Genomic DNA, 23,284 nt, shown 5'->3' with positions numbered 1-23,284 from the left:
ATAAAATACTATGTTCCACTAACGACCAAAACTGTAGTAGTAATTTGAATTACAGCTAAGGTCTGTCAAATTTCCATCTGAGTTACCTGACATCTCTACAGTACTTACAATAAAAGCTTAAAACTAACTATGTGACAGACATAGGATATCTACACATAGGGAATAAGAAAAATAAATCAATTGCTATCCAAAGATCATATTGCAAATACACCAAAAGGTAACAGTTGATCGACAAGTTCCTTGTGCAAAATGGTAGAGCATGTTTGAAGTCCAGCAAGACCAAGATGAGAAGTTATGATAAAAACTTTAAACATATTTTTTACCAAGATTATTTTACTGCCATCAAACCCAATGAGACCTTATGCTTGGGACACTGTTTCTAGCTGCAGTTCCAAATCACGTAATACATTAATAAATTTTGCCATCTCAGAAAAGAACAAACATGTGGGATGTAACCAAAAAAAGTTCAAGGCAATAAAGGAACAACTATCTACTGTCAACCATACTTGACTCAAAACAGAATTTCCTTGATCCAACAACACATGACAGTCCCCTAAAACCAAAATTACATCATTAATGCTTCCAGAAAACAATAGTCTTAAAAAAAAAAAATTTGAAAAACAGTCACGAACTTGAATCTATAGATATCTATATACCAAACATTGTGTTAACTAACATGGATTTTGATTTTGATTTTAAACTCAAATTAATTGCAAATCCATAACTTGGCCTGGTAACTACTTGAACGCAAGGATCGTTGAGTTGTGACGGCTAAAAAGTATAATAACTTAGACATTCACCAGAAAAGGGAATATTAATGACCTTAAAAGCAGCTATTTAAAATATTTGATACTAGGCTTACTTTCCCAATGACACAATCACATTCAAAATTCAATTCACATCTGATCGAATCATTAATCATTCATGTAGAGGTGCCGATCGTAAGGAGTAAAGCAGAAAAAAATAACCTTCACGCTGAACAATATTGCCATTTCCCTGCCACCTGGTACAAGGCAATTCACACATGAACGGAAACCTTGGAATCCTCCTTTCCGCACATTACAGTAACTTTTTGTACCCGGTGGCAACAAACTTTCCACATCAAAAACTGCGTAAAAAAGTCACCTGTTTCGCAGCATAATTATTTAATTATTAGTTACTACATATTTGTCAACAATCAATCCTTTTGTAATCAGTATCTTTAATTTGTTAAACTAGTGTTTTTGTGTAACCTTATTGTCTTTTATAGGTGTGTTCTTGTAATTGACTTGCCCCGCCTTGATTAGCTTTCTCTAGCTATTTGCGGGGCAAGCCATACATTAATTATTGTATTTAGCTAAATAAAGTTGTTGTTGTTGTTGTTAAAAACACTTTTCGCCGGTGAATCGCAAAGTTGAAGCAAGAACCAATCAGCTGTAGGGCTGATAATGCATCAGCAGCCCGCTGTCAGTCAGACTCAGTCTTTTGCGGCCCGGTGAGCGTGTGTTTTGAAGAGGTCGATTTTCTATTTGGCCGCGATAATAATGGCGAATAACATGAGCAATGGGAGCTCTTGGTCTCTGGCTGGTGAAAGTTCGATCTATTCCAAAGACGACGATCCGCCGTACAAGGCTCTTTATGGCGTGAGGAAGGAGAAGAGACAAGGTATCTACCAAACTGAAGGAATGACCTGTTCTGTCTTGGTCAAAATTAAAGACCACGGGGAAGTGGTGTGTTTTGTGACTTGGTCTGGTGTAACTAGAGACTTCAACAAACCAGCTCAAGTGAATCGCTTTTCAAGTCACTTTGGAAAATACTCGCTTCAAGTCGATTCGAATTCAACCGTCGCGACGTTTGGCCGTTTCTCGTTTCTTCCAGTGGGTCCTATTATCAATAGTACTAGTAATGCCCCATCTTCTAAACGGAACGATTCATTGGTCGTTCTTGCTTTTAAAGCTCCAGAAAAAGAAGAACTTACTTCGGACTTGGAGGCTTATTGCTTTGTTGGGTCTGAGAAACTTCTACTAAAATTAGAGTTCCAAGAAGACACTAAGCTGCATAAACCAGTGACATTTAGTGGAGAGGACAGGCAAAAGCTGGAGTGGTCTTCTGTGCTTGGAGCCCCCATTATTGTCAAAAACAAACGGTACAAGTCATCCAGCAACATTGGCGTATGGTCTGTTGTGGGAATACTGGGACTCAGTCAGGAACAAGAACTTTGTCCATATTTTGTTACGAATGAAATATTTGGTGAGTTTAGTTGGGTTTGATTTTTCGTTGGGGCTAAATCACAGTTCATGGGTCACAGGTCAGTGTGTTTCAGGTCTTGGGGAAACTTTTGGCTTAGCTGTTGATCACTGGAGCAGGAAATCTAGTCTTAACCTGTGGAATGTGACCTGTGTTTTAGACCTGCCTTTGATATTTAGATACCTAATTCATTCTTTCGTAATTTTACAAGAGCATGAGTGAGGGATGACAACTCTAACAAACACTGTTGCAATTTAAGAGAAGGTGGTGGACAAAACTACCCCAATGTCCTTAACCCTAAAATGGACTAACTTGTAAAAATACCATTTCAAATGAATGCTATTTAAAGAACTGAATTGATTTATAAGTACATTGCACATACCTTGTTTATTTTTTGTCTGCACGGCCACATGCAACTAAATCCAGAAATTGCACCGGTTTTACTTCACTTATGTGAAGTAATCGTCCATTTATCGAAAGCTAACGTATTTAAAATGGGTGCTTAGAATTAAATACTGTTGATCAACGCAGTTTAAAATGGATGTTTAGGCTTAAGTAAGCATGATTTGAGACACTGCTTACAAATAGACAAACAGTACTCATTTGAACTAGTATTTTCAGGGTTGTCCATTTGGTTAGTCCATCAGGGTAGTCCATGAGCTGGGGGTCAGTGTTTTGTCCACCAAGAATCTGGAATATTTATGGACATGGAAGAATCTGAAAATTTGGTGAAAATGCAGAAATCATTAGTGTTGTGCTTCCCCTAAAAATGGCTACCGCATGGTGATATTTGTTTCCCCGCACCTGCAATAATTTTTGTAATTAATTATTCATAAGCAAAAGAACACACAGAAAAAGTGCATTCAGACAGAAAATAATACTCTGACAATATCTGAAGAAATAAATATACCTACAGCCCATTACAGAGAGTGCGGATTAAGTTGTAAACTTATTTTCAGCTATTTTTAGCTACATTTTATTTTTTTATTGAAAGTAAAGTTTATTTTAAGACTCAGTGCAGCAATATAGACAGTATAAGGCTTAATTACTGAGCTATATACAATATTATATACCTAAAATATAATTACTACAACTATATTAAGAATAAATCAATAGAAGCTACTTAATGTACTTATTGCTGGTTTTCACTCACGTGATCAACAGCCATGTTTTTCGACGAAAACAAAAGGAAGCATTTGCATAATAATAGAGTTAAATTCCCGGAGGATTTGGTCGGGGCACCAACATGGCCGCCTTTTCTTTGTTTAGGGCACCAACATGGCGGTCGTGACGTCATGTGAAAACCGAGAATAGGTGACAAACTCTTGCGTGCGCTTTGTTCTACAAGAAGGACGCGTGATACGACTAACGCCAGATCTGAGATTGTAATTGTGAACAAACTCCTCCTGTTTGGGAAGTATAAGGTGCAAGGGATGGTTCTCATATATACCAATATATATAAACCTGGCACAGATGGGCGCGCCTCTCACTTAATGTTGTTAGATTGAGTGCAATTAATGCCTCATTGTAATTCATTAAAGGAAAAATGATGCGCATAGCCCTTTTCTGAACGCTCTCTACCTTATAGGATAGAAAATCTGGTATATTTTGCCACATGGGGGCAGCGTATTCTAGGATAAAACAAACAACAGTTGTATAAACTTTTGCTAATGAAGCTGGAGGCGCACCACATTGCTTAAGGACCCTTAGAGAGAGTAAAGTCTCTTGTCTCCCTTTTTCACAATATGTTCTACATGATGGTTCCATTTCAGGTCATTACTTAAATTAACACCTAATAACTTATATGTCAGGACTCTCTCAATGGGCCATTTCCGAGTTGCTGTTTGTTTCGGTTTCGAAGTGGGTTGTGCACCAGGACTCGCTTTGAAACTGAGGCATGCAGCAACTCGGAAATGGGCTATTGGATTACCACCAATTACAATAGGATTCACAATAAGATTATGATTGCTCATAAAATTAGTTAGCATTTCCTTGCATTTAGTGGGATTCAGTTTCATTCTATGATCTTCAGAAAAGGCATAAATATCATTTGTAGCAAGGTTAAGTAGACTGACACTGTTCCTGGGAATTATCTCAAGGGCTGTTGTATCATCAACAAACTTTATTCTAAGATTCCATGAGCGCAATAAATTATTTGTCATGATCGTAAATAAGATGACCCCTAGCTTGGTGCCTTGTGGTATACCACCCTTGGGAGTTTTCCACTCAGATATAACGTTTTCGATCCTCACAGCCTGGGTCCTGTTACACAGAAACGCTGTTATCCAGTTTACTAGGACAGGATGCACATGCATCTTCCTTAGCTCCTCAATTAGAACTCTGTGATCAATCATATCAAAACCTTTCAGAGTAGTCAGGGAAAAACAGTCTAGCACCACAGTTCCCTGTATCCACTGCTTCATACACCGCCTGAAGCAAATACATGTACACTAACACGTTGGTGGTGGAATGCCCAGCACGTGCAAATTGACGTGGGTCAATCAGAGGAGACACTTATGTGATCAAGCGATCCTGCGTAAATCCTTCAAGCACCTTAGCAAGAGTGCACGTTAGAGTGATCGGTCGCAATCAGTTTCTATCTGCTGCGGAGGAAAAATTTTAGGAATTGGATTCAACAGTGAGGCCTTCAGAGCGTCAGGAAAATAACCCTCCGTCAGGGATGTATTGTAAATATCCTTGACAACTGGTGCCAGTTCTTGAGCAAAGTCCTTTAGTACTCTGTTCGGGATGCAGTCAGGACCAATAGCCTTTCAGATCTTCACAGCTGAGAGGGCCTGAAAAGCTTCCCACTCAGATACCTGGAATTCAGGGGGAACTTCCTGAGGGACCAGGGCTGGAGGCTCCAGGGGTGTAAAGTGATCTGTCAAACTGATAAAAAAATTGTTCTCCTTATTTGAAAGGGAGAGCATATCTGGGCAGTTCTGATCCAGGAATTGATATTGCCAATCTTGCGTAATGTCTTTTCCAGACAAGTCTTTAAAATGGATCCACCAATTCGTACTAGACAAATTATCAAGCTCAAGATCATCAACTTTATTCGTAAGAATAAAGTAAGAACGTTTAGCAGACTTCAACCTCTTTCTGGACATTATTTCTCCACATCTTATAGCTGTTAGAGTCCTTGCCATATTTAATGAAAGCCTCTTGCACCTTTTTAATGGATGACTTTAGCCTTTCAGTTATCCAGGGTCTATCTGTACTATTGATCTTAAACATTGATGTTCATTCTGCCTTCTTCACAATTCTTGTAGGTTGCTGGATGGATCTACCATTCACGTCTTTTGCCTTCTTCAACTATTTATGACGTGTCTGAATCAGATCTTATCACTAGTAAGGTGTGTTAACCCTTTGACGTCCAAACCGGCCTAAACCGGCCAGTATTTTACTCAGTCTAATGCCAGATGATTTTACTTGTCAATGGGAACACCTGGGAGTCAATGGGTTAAGTGTCTCTGTTATTGTTACCCTCTTTTCATCAAGGACCTTTAAATGCTTTAAGACAGAATACACCAGAATCACATCCAAAGGCACCTCAATCTTCCGGCCTAGCATCAACATGTTTGGGGTTTCACCAGTGGATTCACGGACTGAACTTCTATAAGCCATCATTCAGGTTTGAAGTTGGATGTCCCAGTCCTCTTGGTTTTCTTGAAGTTTAACGTGCGATTATAGCGCTCCACCTGGCCATCTGACTGTGGGTGGAGGGGGGATGTTCTGGTTTTTTCAATGTCCAAGAGTTTGCATACCTCGGCCATGACTTTGGACTCAAAGTTGGTCCCTTGATCACTGTGCAGTTCATGAGGTACTCCAAATCGACAAACAAACTCGGAAACCAGCTTTTCAGCCACTGTTGCAACTTCTTGGTTGGGTATACTCTCCGTCCACTTTGTAACGTAGTCAGTTACAACAAGCACATATCTATTCCCATGAGGAGTCAGAGGCAAGGGCCCTAATATGTCCATTGCGAACCCTTCCATTGGTGTACAAACTATGTACTGCTGTAACGGAGATCGCCATTTCTTCCCCCAGCTCTTCTTAGCACCACACTCCTGACAAATCCTGACCCATTTCTTGACATGTGAAGTAAACCCTGGCCAGCAATAATGTGCTTTCATGGATGCAAGTGTCTTGCTCACCCCTGATGGCTGGCAGTTGTGTGGTTATGTCTTATGATGCACCCTAAGTGCAGTCTCTTGCAAATTCCATGGCAGTATAATCTGGTACGTCTTTCTGTCACCACCTCCTTCCTCCCATCTCCTACACAGTACTCGATCATGGATTTCCACTTGTTCCCACTGGGCCCAGAGTGACTTGACAACCTGATCATATGGGGATACGTCTTCCCACTTTGGTCTGCCAGGACTTTGTTCCTTAACAGACTTGGATCTGTTGCCTGTTGAAGACGAAGATATTCCCAGGTCCAGGTGGGTTCTAACTTGATGGTGTTGGAGCTGGGACTAAGTAGATCGTTTGGCAGGCAATGCTCACCAGTAACTGAAGATGGTTCTGCGTCACTCTTCTCAATGTGAGGACTACCGCTTCCACTTCAGAAAGCTCATCTGTCTTGGAAATCGAAATCTCATTATGTACAGCGACGCTGATCAGTTGTTCAGCTTTCTTCCACTCTTTACACCACTTACAGCCTGCAAGGTCTTTGTGACATGGCATCTGCATTGGTATGCCGTTGGCCTTCCCGATATTGAATCTCATACTCAAATGGACTCAGAAACTCTATCCACCTTGCCAATTGTGCCTCTAGCTCTTTAACTTTTAGCACCGAGCAGAGGGGTGCATGGTCAGTTCTGATGCGAAACTTCTGGCCATGTAAGTAATAATGAAAATGCTTTACAGACTCCACAACAGCAAGTAGCTCCTTCCGTGTCACACAATAATTCCTTTCTGCTTTAGTCAACATTCTGCTGGTATAAGCAACAGGATATTCCACTCCGTCCTTCAACTGACTTAAGACAGCTCCGATTCCATGATTACTGGCATCCAAGTCAAGTACAAACTCCACTGCTACAGGAGCAGTAGACAGCAGGTTCTTCAACATGTCAAATGCCGACTGGCACTCTGGCGTCCAAACAAAGTCAATTTCAGCTTCGGTTAGCCTGTGAACAGGTGTGGCCACTTGAGCAAAGGTGGGAACAAAACATTGATAATAACTAGCAAGTCCTAGGAAGCCCTTAACTTTCGTGGCATTCTCTGGCACCAGCGACTCGCACGCCCGTTCAACCTTAGAAGGATCTGTCTCAACACCTCTTTCAGAGACGATGTGGCCCAAGTATGCAACGCTCTTCTGGAACAGCACACATTTGCTAGGTCTCAGCTTAAGTCCAGCAGATTCAAACCGAACGAAGACTTCCTCCAATCGCTCCAGCTCTTCCAGAAAGGTTTTTCCATACACAATGGTGTCTTCTAAGTAAATCAAGCAGGTTTCAAACCTCAGTCCTGCTAAAGTCAATTCCATTTGCTCGCTCAAAAGTACTTGGTGACGAGGTAAGGCCAAAGGAGCATGACGTCCCACTCATAGAGACCAGAGATGGTTACAAAAGCAGCTTTGCCCCTGCTAGCTGGGTCCATTGGGACTTGCCAATACCCAGAAGCTAGGTCCAACGTGGAGAACCACTTTGCTCCTGAGAGGGCACTCAGAGAGTCATCAATATGTGGGAGTGGATAAGCATCTTTAATGGTCACTGCATTGACCTGCCTATAGTCTACACACAATCTTTGAGGGCCATCCTTCTTCGTCAACACTACAGGGGACGACCATGAGCTGTTTGACTTTTTGATGATGTCTCGTTGCAATAAGTCCTCCTCTTCAATCTCTGCATGCTTTGATGGTGAGGCACGTCGAGGTTGCTGTTTAATGGATCTTGCGTCGCCCGTATCGATGTGTTGTTTTATCAATTTGGTTCTGCCAAGGTCCTGTTCTGATAAGGAAAATATGCCCTTGTGTCGTTGCAACAACTGCATGGCTTTTCTCCTCCATCAACTGTTCTTCGCTACGCTCCCACAGTTCTTTCAATGGACCTGGTAATGGTTCCTCGTACTCTTCCTCTGGGTAGTTTCGGTGAATTTCACTTGTGGTGCTCTCTGAATCAACTTGAGGCAATTCCAACTCTGCAACACTAGTTACCGCTTTGGCCACGGCTACAACAGTTTGAGCACCAAGGGTTTGTGTTTGATCAGATGTGTTCAGAATTCACACAGGTACAAGGCTGGTTCCTCCTGCTGAAACCAAAGTTCTGCCGATGTAAAGTCCCTTTTCCTGAAGGCAAGTGCCACAGGGCTCCAAGATTCGCAATCCTTGCTTGGCAGTTAATAAAATAATAATAATAATTTAATCATTTCTATCGTGCCAGGAACCACCACTGGCACTTTGGCCACGGCTACAACAGTTTGAGCACCAAGGGTTTGTGTTTGATCAGATGTGTTCAGAATTCACACAGGTACAAGGCTGGTTCCTCCTGCTGAAACCAAAGTTCTGCCGATGTAAAGTCCCTTTTCCTGAAGGCAAGTGCCACAGGGCTCCAAGATTCGCAATCCTTGCTCGGCAGTTAATAAAATAATAATAATAATTTAATCATTTCTATCGTGCCAGGAACCACCACTGGACAACGGTACCCTGTCCAAAGACCGCAAGCAGAAGAAACTGTTGCCAACAATCAACCTCCTGCGCAGACTCTACCACCACACCTCACCCAAGCAATGGGCCTGAGAAGCTTGCAACTCTACCTTGCCAAGACCACCCTCCGGCACCCACTCTTGGGAACACAAGAACAAGAATGAGGATCATCAAACCTCCTTTGAGATTAAAAGACTATGAACTGACCTAGTGGTCCACATGGACTGCCAATTATTCATTCTCTTACACCTTTTACAGCGCTCATTGCTGTATTTGTTTGTTATGTTATTGTTGTTGTATACATTTTTTTTTTCCATAAGGGGGGAGATGTTGGGAACTAGCCCCGAGACCCCTCTCGGTCCCTCATCCGGGATATGACTGTTGTACGTAGATATCGCACATGGCGGAAATACAACTTGATCTGTGTTTAGAATTCGTCTCGTTTATGCTTGGTCTCCTGATACACAGCGCTAAACTAAGGGGACAGACGAACAAAAACTGTAAGCCTCCATTCCCATGTGTTTTCTCTTCAGTCTCTGACTCATGATGGCGAATATTGGGAGCTCTTGGTCCCTGGCTGGTAAGAGTTCGAGTTATTCGAAAGACGTCGTTGATCCATTCAAGGCTGTTTATAGCGTGAGGAAGGAGAAGATTCAAGGTATCTACCAAACTGAAGGAATGGCCTGTTCTGTCTTGGTCAAAATAGATGGCAGGGATGTGGCGTATTTTGTATCTTGGTCTGGTGTCATGATCAATGGAGACTTCAACAAACCAGCTCAATTAAATCGCTTTTCAAAAGATCACTTTAGAGAATACTCGCCTCAAGTCGATTCGAATTCAATCGTTAAGACGTATGGTCCTTTCTCTTTTCTGGAAGTGGGTCCTATTATCAATAGTAATGCCGAACCTTCCAAATGGAACGATTTAATGTTCATTCTTGGTTTTGAAGCTCCAGAAAAAGAAGAACTTACTTCGAACTTGAAGGTTTATTGTTTTGTTGGGTCTGAGAAACTTCCACTGAAATTAGAGTTCCAAGGAGACACCCAGCTGCATAAACTAGTGACAAGTGAAGAGGACAGCCAGAAGCTGGAGTGGTCTTGTCTTCTTGGAGCTCCAATCATTTTCGAAAGGCAAAAAGTCAAGTCATCCTCCTACATTGCCAGATTTTCTGTCGTTGGAATAGTGGGACTCAGTGAGGAACGAGAGCCTTGTCCATACTTTGTTACGAATGAAATATTTGGTGAATTAAGCTGCATTGTGGGTTTGATTTTTCGACGAGTCTATAAATCACAGGTCATGGGTCACAGGTCAGTGTACATGTCACAGTGCTACAGATAAATAAACAATATCTAAAGTATCTCCTAGCCCTGATCACTCTACAAAAACGATGTTTCAGGTCTTGGGGAAACTTTTGGCTTTAGTTGTTCATCAGTGGAGTAGGGACATCTAGTCTTGACCTGTGGAATGTGATCTGTGTTTTAGACCCGCCTTTGATTTTTAGAACCCAATTAATTTTTTCGCAATTGGCCATTGAGCACAAGGGGTGACAACTCATAGCTGATCAATGCTGTTTCGAAAGAAGACCAAATTTATCCAAAAAGCTGAAATTTTTATGGGCATGCCTAATAAACAACCTTTTAAAAACCACCAATTGCACTCACCCTACTGAGTCAACCCACTGACCTCTTGGGCACCCTAGGGCGCCTCCAGTTGACTAGTAAACTCGTCTGTCGTTAGACAGAGTAAAATCTGTCAAGTGTCACTCCCAGGAGAGTTTTTTTAAGATTTGAGAAGTCTGTCTAATCTGTAAAAAATCTTGACTTTTCCTGTGCTAGCAACATTTTGTTTTAATAGGGTAATAGGCATCCATCCAAGCATGGAAGAGTGGCCTTCGGTAGTTAAGTACGTCTTGCACATCAAGGCTTAACAAGATATTTCTTTACTGTACAAAAATGAGATGAGCCACCTTGTCATATGAATTGCTACATGTATATTTAAATTATGTTTCCTTTCCTTACAAACTGTGTGTAAATCTCTAGCAGAACAAGAGGCAAGTGTTCACTTTCCTAATGGAGAAATAAAAAGCCATGATACTTCAGGTATGGCTAATAAAATGTGGTTGTTGAAAGTTATAATAGTCAAGAAGTGATAAAGCTTACTGTATACTAATAAGAATTCTCAAAAAAGAAAAATAATTCCAGACCTTTGCTTTTTTAATTTATATTTCATTTCAAGTCATTTAATTTGTTGTCAAGTAAGAATAATTATGTGACAATCCAAAATCCAAAAAATAGTTTAAATTAGATTAAATTTAGATTAAAGTGGTCTTCTTCCTATTTGTTCCTCTCTTTTGTGATTGGTGGTTCTTGAACTGCCATCTCAATCCCCATTCTCCCTGATTGTTGGACTTGTACCAAAATAAGTAAGATTTCCCTTCCCACCAAAGGATTAAGTTCAACAATGCAACTGAACACACACCCAAGTGATGGGCCTTATGCGTGATGACGTCTAACTAGCTAATTTCACCACCAAGCCTCAAATTCAAAAATTCAAACTTGTAAATTTGAGCATGAGCTATTAACCCCAAAGGAGCAAACTTGTAAAGAAAACGCATGTGCGAACAGTATTGCATATCCAAGTGATGTGAATAATTTTGTACAAATGAGGCTTGGTGGTGAAATTAGGTGGTCATGATGTCTTCACGCGTAAGGCCTATTCTGGGGTATTCCGACTTCCTGTTTCATCTGTGCCAAACCACACATGGCAAGGCATGTATTGGGGCAGTGTCATGATTGGCGATCAATCTTTGGGTCGCAGCTGGCTGCTCCCACTACCCATCGGCGGTATGGCAGTGCGTGTTGAAACTAAAACAGACATCCTATTTACTTTAATAGCCTTTCAGTGTTGAAGTAAATTTCAATGGTATTAAATAGTAAAAATGAAAGATGACTAAATTGCTTTGAGAGATTGGGGGATGAAGGGGGGGAGGGTGGGGGTGGGTAAACTTTTGGGCAAGTAAAAACTGATCCAGTCGAGTGCATTTTGAAAGTCACTAGCCCAAATGGCGAGTGCTCACATAATTAAGTGTCCAACCCTGCCAGTGGCACAAAAAGCGGCTACCCTCCACCTTCGACAACCACTTTCATTACACCGGTGATGTTCACAATATAACACTAGTTATTATTCAACACTTTGGGACAATGCCCAAATATGGTCATAGCATGCTCAATATTTGTCGTGCGTACTCAACATATATCCCGCGATATATGTAATTTTTTGTGTCGCGGAGAAAAATGGTAGTTTTTCCAGCTTTTTTTCCCCAATAAACATAGAAAATTGTGCTTTCTCATCAATGTGTTGAATAATAAAACAATTACTGTGCTCAATCTTGTGGAATATCGACTGATTTTAGCCCACTCAGCCTACGGCCTTGTCGGCTAAGTATCAGGCGATATTCTGTGCGATTTCGAAGGATAATTGTTTAACTGTGCATCAAAAGGTAACTTCTATAAAGCACCTTCAATAATAATAATAATAATAATAATAATAATAATAATAATAATAATAATGAAATTATTATTCAAATAGCATCTAACAAGCTTGATATAGTGATCAAAGACCATATTAAGAACAAAACTTGCAAACTCATGGCAGTACCATCAGACAGAAACACCTCCATAATAAAGACCACTGAAAAACTTTCCAAATATAAAGACCTAGAGATTGAAACAACCAGAATGTGGAGAATGAATACAGAAACAATAGCATTTGTTATAGGTGCTCTTGGGCTCATCAAGAAGGGACTGCAAAAGCACATGGAAAAAATCCCTGGGGCAATCAACATCAATGAGCTACAAAAAATAACTTTAGTAGGAACAGCCCACATACTAAAGAAAGTTTTGTCTTAAAATCAAATTTATCAGCCCTGTTGTGCGCTAGGACCATGGTTTGGACCCGGCCCTTCAGGAATATACAGCAGAGTAAACAGCAAGAATTCATGTCATGTGTAACTAAGTAATACTGAGTGTGTGTGTGTAGTGTGTGTCATGAGTATGTTGATAGATGTCTACATTTCAAATGTTACTAAGCAAGACTAGTGTCTAACTAGAAAACTGTTTGGTTCACTTTAAAGGCACTAGACATTTCCATCTTTGATCTAATAAATGTCAATTTAAACTATGAATGAACTAAGTGTACATTTGTATTTCAATATCATGTTTTAAGAAGTGTGAAATAAAGTCTTGTCTTGTGGGAAAAGGCAGCAGTTGATGCACAGCTTACCACAGGAGCTTACCAAGGAGGGTTGCATGGGATTTGCACTAATTTCAGCTAGTGCTCAACCACTGGACCTCTGAAAGATATTATGGGTTGAAGCCCCTTAAGGGATTAAGTGGCCTTCTAAACCAATCAAAGCTCTTGGAGTATTTTCACCTATGATAAAAAACTATTTAACCAAAAAAAACAATTTTCTGACAAACTAGGTAATTTCAAGAAACTAATTAACATCTGGTCTTCAACAGGAATGTCCATTTTTGGAAAAGTTACTCTTATTAAAAGTCTTCTCATCTCTAAATATATTTTTGTAATGCTTCATTATTGCCAACGCCGGAAAATATAACCAATGAGTTGAATCGACTGATATATAACTTTCTGTGGAAAGGCCTAGATAAAGTAACAAGAGTTTCTGCAGTCAGTTATTATGAAAGAGGAGGTATCAAATGATCGACCTTGAATGCATAATTAAATCACTCAGGATACTCCAGAATTCCCTTCTCCTCAAAAACTAACATTTGACTTGATTTATGTTGATTGTTAATTTCAATTTACAGCGTCCCCAATTAGTGCTCTTACCTCTAAAACGACTAAACGCCTGCATAAAGTTCCCTTCCTTTCCTTTCCTTTGAGCATTTAATTGAACATAAAAGATGCTACACTTAGCGAGAAATTATATTTCAAGTGAATACTTGGAAAAAGAAATTTCGCAAAAGAGTTCATCATTCATTTATAAGACATCTTTTATGTGGTTGAGTTAATAACAAACGTTTTTTTCTTAAATCATTGAATTGTTTCAATGTATTAAATACTACTGGCAGTTTTAAAAGTTGTGCAAATAAACTGGATACTTCCACATCTCACTCACAGCACTTCAGTCCAAATGCAACAACTAGTTTATAGGAACTTATTCGTTTGACTCTTGTTAGGCCTGAGCACTATGTCTTACCTAAAAAATGCAACCATTTATTGGGTTTGATATTTACCATCTCCTTTACTAAAGTATTTCAGTAGTCCTAAAACTTTCTGGGATAGGAAAGAGCCAACACACTTAGTCTTACTGTCAAGAGTAGAAGAGATAGTTTGTGGTGTTTGTGTCCTGAACGGAGACACATACATATTTCAGCATTAAAAGCGCGTTAACTTGCTGTTTGCTTGCTTGTTTGGAAAATAATGAAGTGTTTTATGTTTCTGTAGTTATTCTTCTCCTTTTTCCTACAACTTAGTCACATTATTTTTGTCTAATTTAGTTCAATGGGAATTTTAAAATGATCATAAGGTGCCTTTTTGAGAGGTAGTCTTTTAGTGAGAGTTGCAATCAATTAAAGTGGAAAAAAACCAGGATTTTAAATCTGATTAATTGCTGATGTCTCAACAGGGCAACCAGAAGAAAAAGCTACTGGTAATCCATCTGGCGAGCAAGAGGTTGATGCTCCAGGTAAATTCATTTAATGCTATCCTGTTATCTGTTATCCAGAGTGAGAATTAACATGAAATACCTGGGGTGGGAAGACTTGTTCTACACTGACCAATGGCAATCTCTCTTAGACTCGAGCAAATTTTAAAGTGCTACTGTGACGAAATTTGAATCTTCCCTATCGAAGCCATTTTGGCACATAAACACGTAGTCTGTACGAGAAGAAGAATGCTGTTTACCATTTTCAAATATCTCTTTCTGTTCTGGAGATATTCAAGTTTTTTTAATATGCAAATTAGCCAAGTGATGACGTCATAAACCCTACCAAATTTTGATCAAGTATGATGGAGAAAGATATCTCAGCCAATTTGTATCAGAAATACTTGGTTCTTTGCACTAAGATTCTAGTAAATGTGTTCCACAATATGTGCATACCATTTTTGTTACCATGGCAACATACTGGGTTCCAGACCTCCCTGATATTAAAAGCTTTGCAGACCACCTTTGGCGTTCTGTTTTGATATTTGCAAATGGTGCCTCATCTGCATGATCCTGCCAGCATATAAAGATGTTAGGTCGAGTTTGTGGCCTTGGTTAATGTATTTCTAGCCTGAGATCACCAAAATATTGAAATCAGGTTGGAGGAAACTGGAAACGAGTGAGTTGCCATGGGAACCAATTTCTTTACAGTCGTAGGTGTGTTGCCTTCAGAACTATCAGCTCACCAAGTTTCAATGGTCTCTGTTGCAAATTGACCGAGATAGCTCTATTTATATTCTTGATGTTCTACTGGGTTGGGTGAATGACGTCATTAGCCTTCTCATTTGCATATTTAACACATTTTTCAAACTTAAATATCTCTGGAACCAATGCAGATATTTCCAAACGGTAAACAGCGTTTTTAATGTTTCATGGTACTCTATGTGATAAACCAAAAAACTCAAGGGATAAAAATTTGATCACAGTAGCACTTTAAATTTAACCCATTGACTCCTGAGCCGTCCCCCATTGATGTACATGTAGGGTTAGAGTTAGAGTTAGTAGAATCGTCTGGCATTAGACAGAGTATAATCTATTAAGTCTCACTCTCAAGGGTCAATGGGTTAATGGCTGAAAAAAGCCAGGCTTACCCATCCTAATTTCTTACTAACCGAGCGCGAGGGCCGTACTGGGGAATATTGGCCCGAGGTCGTGGCAGTACGGACCGAGCGCAGCGAGGTCCGTACAAAAACGACCAAGGGCCAATATTCCCCGGTAAGGTCACGAGCAAGTGAGGTTAGTAAGTTGTTTATTATATGGCTTTTTAATAACCTTTTGCTTTGTTTTTGCAAGGCCGTAATCGGCCCGTGGGCATTACGGGAGAATAATGCCCTACAAGTCAGTTACAATTAGCCAATCAGAGCACGTGTTGCTCTTAGCGCTAAAACGACTAAACACTTGAATAAAGTTCCTTTCCTTTCGTTTCCTTTCCTTTGAGCATTTAATTGAGCATAAAAGGTGCTACACTTAGCGAGAAATAATATTTCAAGTGAATACTTGGAAAAAGAAATTTTGCAAAAGAGTTCATCATTCATTTATAAGACATCTTTTATGCGGTTGAGTTAAGAACAAACGTTTTTGTCTTAAATCATTGAATTGTTTCAATGTATTTTCAAATACTACTGGCAGTTTTAAAAGTTGTGCAAATATAACTGGATACTTCCACATCTCACTCACAGCACTTCAGTCCAAATGCAACAACTAGCTAATAGGAACTTATTCGTTTGACTCTTGTTAGGCCTGAGCACTATGTCTTACCTAAAAAATTCAATCATTTATTGGGTTTGATATTTACGATCTCCTTTACTAAAGTATTTCAGTAGTCCTAAAACTTTCTGGGATAGGAAAAAGCCTACACACTTAGGGCGCGTTCGAGTGACAGTATTCCGGAACAGGAATACATGGAATTGAAGTTAGAAATCCGAATCGTTTTTACGCAGATTCACATTAAAATTATCAAACACTGGCTAAAATGCCATTTTAAACATATCTTTATTATCCTTGTTGCTTCAAAAGCGCCAGACATACCGTTTTAAATCATCACTCCACGTATTCTTATTCCGGAATAGGGTCAATCGAACACACCCTTAGTCTTACTGTCAAGAGTAGAAGAGATAGTTTGTGGTGTTTGTGTCCTGAACGGAGACACATACATATTTCAGTATTAAAAGTGTGTGAACTTGCTGTTTGCTTGCTTGTTTGGCAAATAATGAAGTGTTTTAAGTTTTTGCAGTTATTCTTCTCCTTTTTCCTACAACTTAGTCACATTATTTTTGTGTAATTTAGTTTAATGGGAAGTTTAAAATGATCATAAGGTGCGTACTTTTTGAGAGGTAGTCTTTCAGTGAGAGTTGCAATCAATTAAAGGGGAAAAAACCAGGATTTTAAATCTGATTAATTGCTGATGTCTCAACAGGGCAACCAGAAGAAAAAGCTACTGCTAATCCATCTGGCGAGCAAGAGGTTGATGCTCCAGGTAAATTCATTTAATGCTATCCTGTTATCTGTTATCCAGAGTGAGAATTAACGTGAAATACCTGGGGTGGGAAGACTTATTCTACACTGACCAATGGCAATCTCTCTTAGACTCGAGCAAATTTTAAATTTAACCCATTGACTCCTGAGCCGTGCCCCACTGATGTAGGGTTAGGGTTAGTGTTAGTAGAATCGTCTGGCATTAGACAGAGTATAATCTATTTTATTATACATTGAGCTCACTATCTCTTTCCTGATTGGCCGAAAGCCTACAGTGAATTTTCGAAATCAGCGCCCGTGACGTCATAACTGCAGATTATACATTAATCATGTCAAGGTCAGCCAAGGTCACGGGTAATCATGTCATGTATGACCGCAGTGCATGATTTCTTAGGGTAATCATGTCAAGTTCGCGCGCTTTGTGTTGCTTGCTGTCAGTGAAGAAGCACAACAATGACTTCTAGGTTTGCTTCAATGTATAATAAAACAATTATTAGATTCGGTTTTTGTGATATCCAGAATAATCAAGGTCTCGGTAAGGGTTATCAGCCGAAGCCTTCGGCTTCGGCTGATAACCCTTACCTCGACCTTGATTATTCTGGATATCACAAAAACCTCATCCAATAATTGTTTAAAATCTCATTCCCAAGGGTCAATGGGTTAATGGCTGGGAAAAGCCAGGCTTACCCTTCCAAAGAAAGTATCGGTCTTGGATGGACATTTTTCCCTTTGTTTTAGGGACCTAAAATCTGCAGTTCAAAACATAGCCCACCATCTTTGTGCCTTATAAGCTTGTTAAGCATCATTAGTAGTGTGATGACCTTCCGCAACAGGACATTAAGTGTTCTCGAAAATGTTCACAGAGTCGTAAAAAATCGTCAACAAAGAACAAAACAGTCGGGAAAATTCAAAAGAATATTTTGCCTTGAACGAGGCAGCAAGGTCTAATTTCAATGAAAACAAAAGAATATCTAAATAGCGGCCATTTTGGAATAAGGTGTATTTCAATAGCCTGTGTGCAAACAAGAAACACAATCCGTGTCACAAAGTATATGCAATTAAATAAAATTGACAGTTCAGGATGAAACCCTTTCCTGAAGAACCTTTTCCGTGAATAATGAAGCACAAAATAGACAACAAGCTTTCTTTTAAATAATTATTCACCGTCACATCTTCAATTACTTTTTTACCTGAAGACTCTGCAGAGTTGAGAGCAAAACAAGAAACACAATCCGTGTCACAAATCATACAGTATGCAAATAAATAAATTTCTCACTTCAGGATCAACCCCTTTTCTGAAGAACCTTTTCCGTGAATAAAGAAAGAGCGGTCAGTGTAAAACGCAGACTGCAGACTGCAGACCGGAGGTAAAATGCAGACTGAGGGTAAAATAAAATAACAATGAAAAACGAGTTATACGGATAAAATAAAGAGTGTTCGTAACCGATTGTACTTTGACACTGAAACTCCAACACAACACAATCGCTTTTTTGCCCCATCGCATGTTATAAATCCGGATTTTCATCGAACTCTGTAAGCCAGTATCGCTGAGATGTAAAAATTTCTTAGTAGGATCCTTTCATTCGCTTTCGTGTACGTTTTTTTTTTTTTGTTCAAGAGTTCGTTTGTTTTGCATCTGGAAGATGTTATTTTACAACTTCTCCCTAAGGGTTATCACGCATAGCTTAACCAATGAAATCCCCGTGTCCTAATTGCTCGGAATACATGAAATTCTTTGTGCATTTCGTTGCACCGAAAGTACGGACGTTTACCATTTACAAGCAGAAACCGGTTGGTGCTAGGTTTGTTCAAATGGTAAGCAAAAACTCCCGAATGGGAAATTTAGTTGGAAACGGCGTGTACCATTTACAAAATCCTTTCAAGGTTACCAGAGAGTCTGGAGGGACGCAAAAACATGGGAGTATGCAAATGCAACACGTTTTCCGATTGGAAATTCCGTTTGGGAATTTTTGACTACCTTTCAAGAAATCCTGTTTTCTCCGGAAATGTTTCGTTTGGGAATACCAAAATAGGCTTACCATTTACATTCCAACCGAAATTGACGGATTTTTGTGGTAAATGGTGAACAACCTATAACTCGGATACCTTTCAGGTATTCCGAGTAATAATTGTTGGTTTATCGATCGATATCCCTCGATGTACTGGTGTGAGAAATAACTTTGAACATTTCAGTGCATCTGGAAGCGCAAAAACATTCAGCGATCGCATTTTCCATGGACTCTTAACAACAGTCCCAGCGACTTGCAGTCATGATAATGTGAGTTGTTGACAGATATGTAAAACAGGATTGTCTTTCAAACACTCTTTATTTTATGCTTATGACTCGTTTTTTATTGAAAATATTCATTTTACCCTCAGTCTGCATTTTATCCCTGGTCTGCAATCTGCAGTCTGCATTTTACCCCCGGTCTGCAGTCTGCAGTCTGCGTTTTACACTGACCGTAATGAAGAGAGAGAATGGGGACCGGCAGCGCCCCTCCCCATTCTTCGCGCAGCTGCGCCGCTCGTTAGTTTTCCTCTCGCGCCAACAATACCGCCAGCTACGCAGGCTACCTTCCCAGCCTCAGTGTTTCGCAAAGTAGGGAATTGTCTTCAGAGATTTCTGCTTTCAATTGTCTGCTATTTATATAATTCTTTGACAAACAGACAGATTTGCAGACGTTTCAGTTCTCTGCAAGTTACATGGTTCACTGACAGGCAGAGAGATTTTCATATGTCAAAATTTTAAAATATTTTTGACAGTTTGAACGTATTGGCAGTGTTAAAAAAATTAGTTAGTTAGATCTTATACCATTTATCTCGTGCTGGTTTTAGACAACAACAACACGCTCCAGAACCGCGCGAAAAACCTATTATCCCGGGTGAGTCTCAAAGGACTATTTTGAACAAGGTCATTCTTTTGCGTGACTACAAAATGTAAATGAAGCCTGCGTTTGTGTGACTTACTGAAGTCACTCAAGTTTGGACACCATCTTATTCTGGCACAAATAACCTCGATAGTTTACGGCTTGCCCAAAGGAGGTAAAGTTTTGTTTGACGGGGTTAATATCTGGATGGGTGACCGTCCGGCTGTACATACTGAGGAGTCACGCTGTATGGCTATCCAGCAAGAAAGGCTACTGGTATCCCACGGAACTGATATTGCATTATAACATATGTATTCTACAAGTGTTTTTAACAAAAATTATTGGCAAAAAGATAACAGTTAAAATGCTTAGTGCGATACCTTCATTATTGAACAAATTCTAGGAAAGGGTACAAAACTATTCTCCCCAAAATATACAACTACTTTCAAATGCCTCATCAATGACAAAGCGGGAAACGAACATACCTCACTAATCCTTGTTACTACTGCTCGTTTATTATTATTCGTTGCACCCCCCTATGTAATCACTCAATATTCCAATTGGTGAAGAATCCAATGTGCGAAAGATAATGTGCAGGTTACACATTCTATTCATTATTGACCATGTGTACCAAAGTTGTTTTTTTTTCTTTGCATACATTTTTCCTTGTTTGATTTCATCCATATAGATGTACTTGCACAAAAAAATCATAAATAATGTAGCTTGGCTATCATCATTATTAATGAATATTATAAATTTTATTTTTTTATGATGTCTGAATGATCAAGGTCGTGACAATTGGAATTAGCCTCTGCCAATTTCTCCTGCTCCAGCCTTGATTATTGTGGTTGTTAAAAACACCTCGTCCAAGAATTGTGTTAATAATGTACATGAAAAAAATGTCAGCGTGTTGATTGGCTCACAGCACGTCAATTAATCCCAAACAGAGTGGAGAAAAGTGAAATAATGTGATAAAGTGATATTGGTGCATATTGATAGCCAATCAAATGCAAGCCTGGATGACCCAACTCATGGTGCATTTTTTCCGTGATTGCGTGATACACGTGCGTTGCTTCTGCTTAACCATCCCGAAATTTTTTCATGGATATTATTAGCACGTATTCATATGATTTTTCTCGTGCAATTTGGAATAGATGAGCACTTGTAAAATTTTCAAAGGACGCAAATTACACTCGCCCTACGGACTCGTGCAATTTTGTTAGTCTTGAAGATTTTACTCGTGCTCATTTATTCCAAATTACAATCGAAATCATTACCTATACTTATATAATAACCAAATCAATGCGCGCACTCTGATTGGTCAATCAGGTATATGGTTTATTGTGCCAGTAAATCCATGGAAATTTCGCACCCCTTCTGAATTATTATAAAATCAATAGACCACCAGTATCTGCGGTTTATAGGCCTCATAAAACACTTGGGATGTTGGAAGAACACCCGAAGAATTCGTAAATCACTCGCCTGCGGCTGGTGATCATAAGATAAGATAAAGATTAAAGATGTTTAATCGACGCATTCTTGCATTAGAAATGAATTACAATGTGCTTACAAGGTTCGGAAAATTACAAAAAACCTTATTGGGACTGGGTTTACAAAATAATTAAAAAATTATAAAACCTACAAGAGTTACATATATTTCAATCATAACTACTAAGAAAATTTATACTAAGAATTGAACTTTAAAATTTAAACATTTAACAATTAATTTTAAAAGATGATGCGTTTGCCATTAGGACAGTAATTTACATTTAAAAGACGTCCAAGCGGTAGAGTTATTGGGGCTAGATGTTCTGACAAGGGACCGCCTTTGGTAATTTTATCAAAAGCCCTCATACAGAGTTCATTGCGCCTAACTTCAAGTCTAGCGATTTTAGCAAGTTGTAAGGCTTCCTGGTATAAGTATCGAGGGTATATTATCCTTAAAGCTCGCATTTGGACCCGCTCTATTTCACTAGGCAGATAGGCGGGAAGGGCGTTATGCCAAACGCAACAATACCTAGGACGGAACGTTGAGAGCGACGTAGATAACAAGATCAGCCACATTGACGCCACCTCTACGTAGAACACGGATAATGTGCAGACGCTTGGATGCCTTAGAAACAATCATACAGATGTGCTCATTCCATTTGAAATTGTCCTGGATAACCAAACCTAAAACCTTGTGCGAACGAACTGTTCCGAGTACTTGTCCATCAATTCGTAAAGTGGTTAGCTGAGGGGTCGCAGCTCTTTACACTCTTCAGCATTAAGCTTCATCAGGTTCATCGAAACCCAGGAACTGACAGTGTCTAAAATAGACTGAAAGGACGCACCACCATCCTTAGTAAGACGTTCCAAAATAGAAACATCTACAAACTTCCAGAGATTCGTCTCAGGAGTAGATATGGATAAATCATTGATCATGATGAGAAATAGGATAGGGCCCAGTTTAGTTCCTGGGGTACCCCGGCATGGAGTGGCAGCCAATCCGAAAACGCTTTTCCATTTTTTACGCGTTGTCTTCGGTTTGGGAGGAAACTAATGATCCATGGTATAAGACATCGTCGAACACCTAAATCTACCAGTTTTCTAATCAGGGCATTGTGACCAATACGGTCAAAGGCTTTCGAAAAGTCCAAGAAGCAAAGTCGGAGGTGTTTATGAGGTGAATCTAGATAGGACAACCAGGTGTGCATCATGTCAAGGAGGCAAAAAGCTGTGGATGTACTTTTTAAGCAGCCAAACTGGTTCAGTAGAGTCGATCCTATTCCTGATATCGTCAATCATCCACGTGACCACGAAGTCCTCTAAAATCTTAGACAGGGCGTAAGGGATATAGGTCTAAAATCACCTTCATTTGTAGGAGACTTGGTCTTAGGGATTGGTGTAATGTTTGAATCTTTCCAAATAACAGGAACAATTCCAGAAGAAAGGGATGTTAAAAATTGTGGTGACAGGTTCCGCTAATTCATAGGCGAATTCTTTCAGAATACGACATGGCACATTGTCAGGTCCCTGGGCTTTGAAAGGCTTAACTGCCAAGAGCTTCCTGCAAACTTCATGGGGTTGGATAGTTGGAACACAAGTCTCGGCCGGCAAGGAAGCTAGTATTGTAGTGGCATCCAAAGGTGGAATGTCCTCATTAACGGAAACAAAATTTGTTTAAGGGGTCAGCTAACTCCACCTCATTCAGGACTTTACCATCACATTCCAGCGAGTAAGACGATGCTTACTGGGACCTGCCGGTCAGTCTGTTGACAGTTCCCCACCACCTGCGGCAGTCTTAAATGCTTGACTTTGTTTTATAGTGTGCTTTCTTCCTTTCTGCAATTTCTTGTT

The 23,284-nt window shown here is 39.7% G+C and overlaps 1 protein-coding gene across 5 annotated transcripts in view; it reads left to right on the top strand.

Annotated features, from left to right (window-relative positions):
• The first annotated feature begins 1,490 nt into the window (after nucleotides 1-1,490).
• LOC138008148 (uncharacterized) overlaps nucleotides 1,491-23,284 on the top strand; it is a 29,874-nt gene continuing 8,080 nt past the window's right edge. Inside the window, exons 1-5 of one of the 5 annotated variants that reach the window (XM_068855370.1) lie at nucleotides 2,100-2,229; nucleotides 8,852-10,115; nucleotides 10,918-10,974; nucleotides 14,526-14,585; nucleotides 17,020-17,079. In XM_068855370.1, coding sequence (XP_068711471.1) covers nucleotides 9,419-10,115; nucleotides 10,918-10,974; nucleotides 14,526-14,585; nucleotides 17,020-17,079 — 874 coding nt within the window. In that variant the 5' untranslated portion in view covers nucleotides 2,100-2,229; nucleotides 8,852-9,418. Of the gene's footprint in view, nucleotides 2,230-8,851; nucleotides 10,116-10,914; nucleotides 10,975-14,525; nucleotides 14,586-17,019; nucleotides 17,080-23,284 lie in introns of all 5 variants that reach the window. The other 4 variants (XM_068855369.1, XM_068855368.1, XM_068855372.1 and 1 more) reach the window with 4 other exon arrangements.

This window comes from Montipora foliosa, chromosome 6, assembly GCF_036669935.1.
Source record: "Montipora foliosa isolate CH-2021 chromosome 6, ASM3666993v2, whole genome shotgun sequence".
NCBI classification, from domain to species: Eukaryota; Metazoa; Cnidaria; class Anthozoa; order Scleractinia; family Acroporidae; genus Montipora; species Montipora foliosa.
This window is presented reverse-complemented; position numbering and strand designations above follow the sequence as displayed.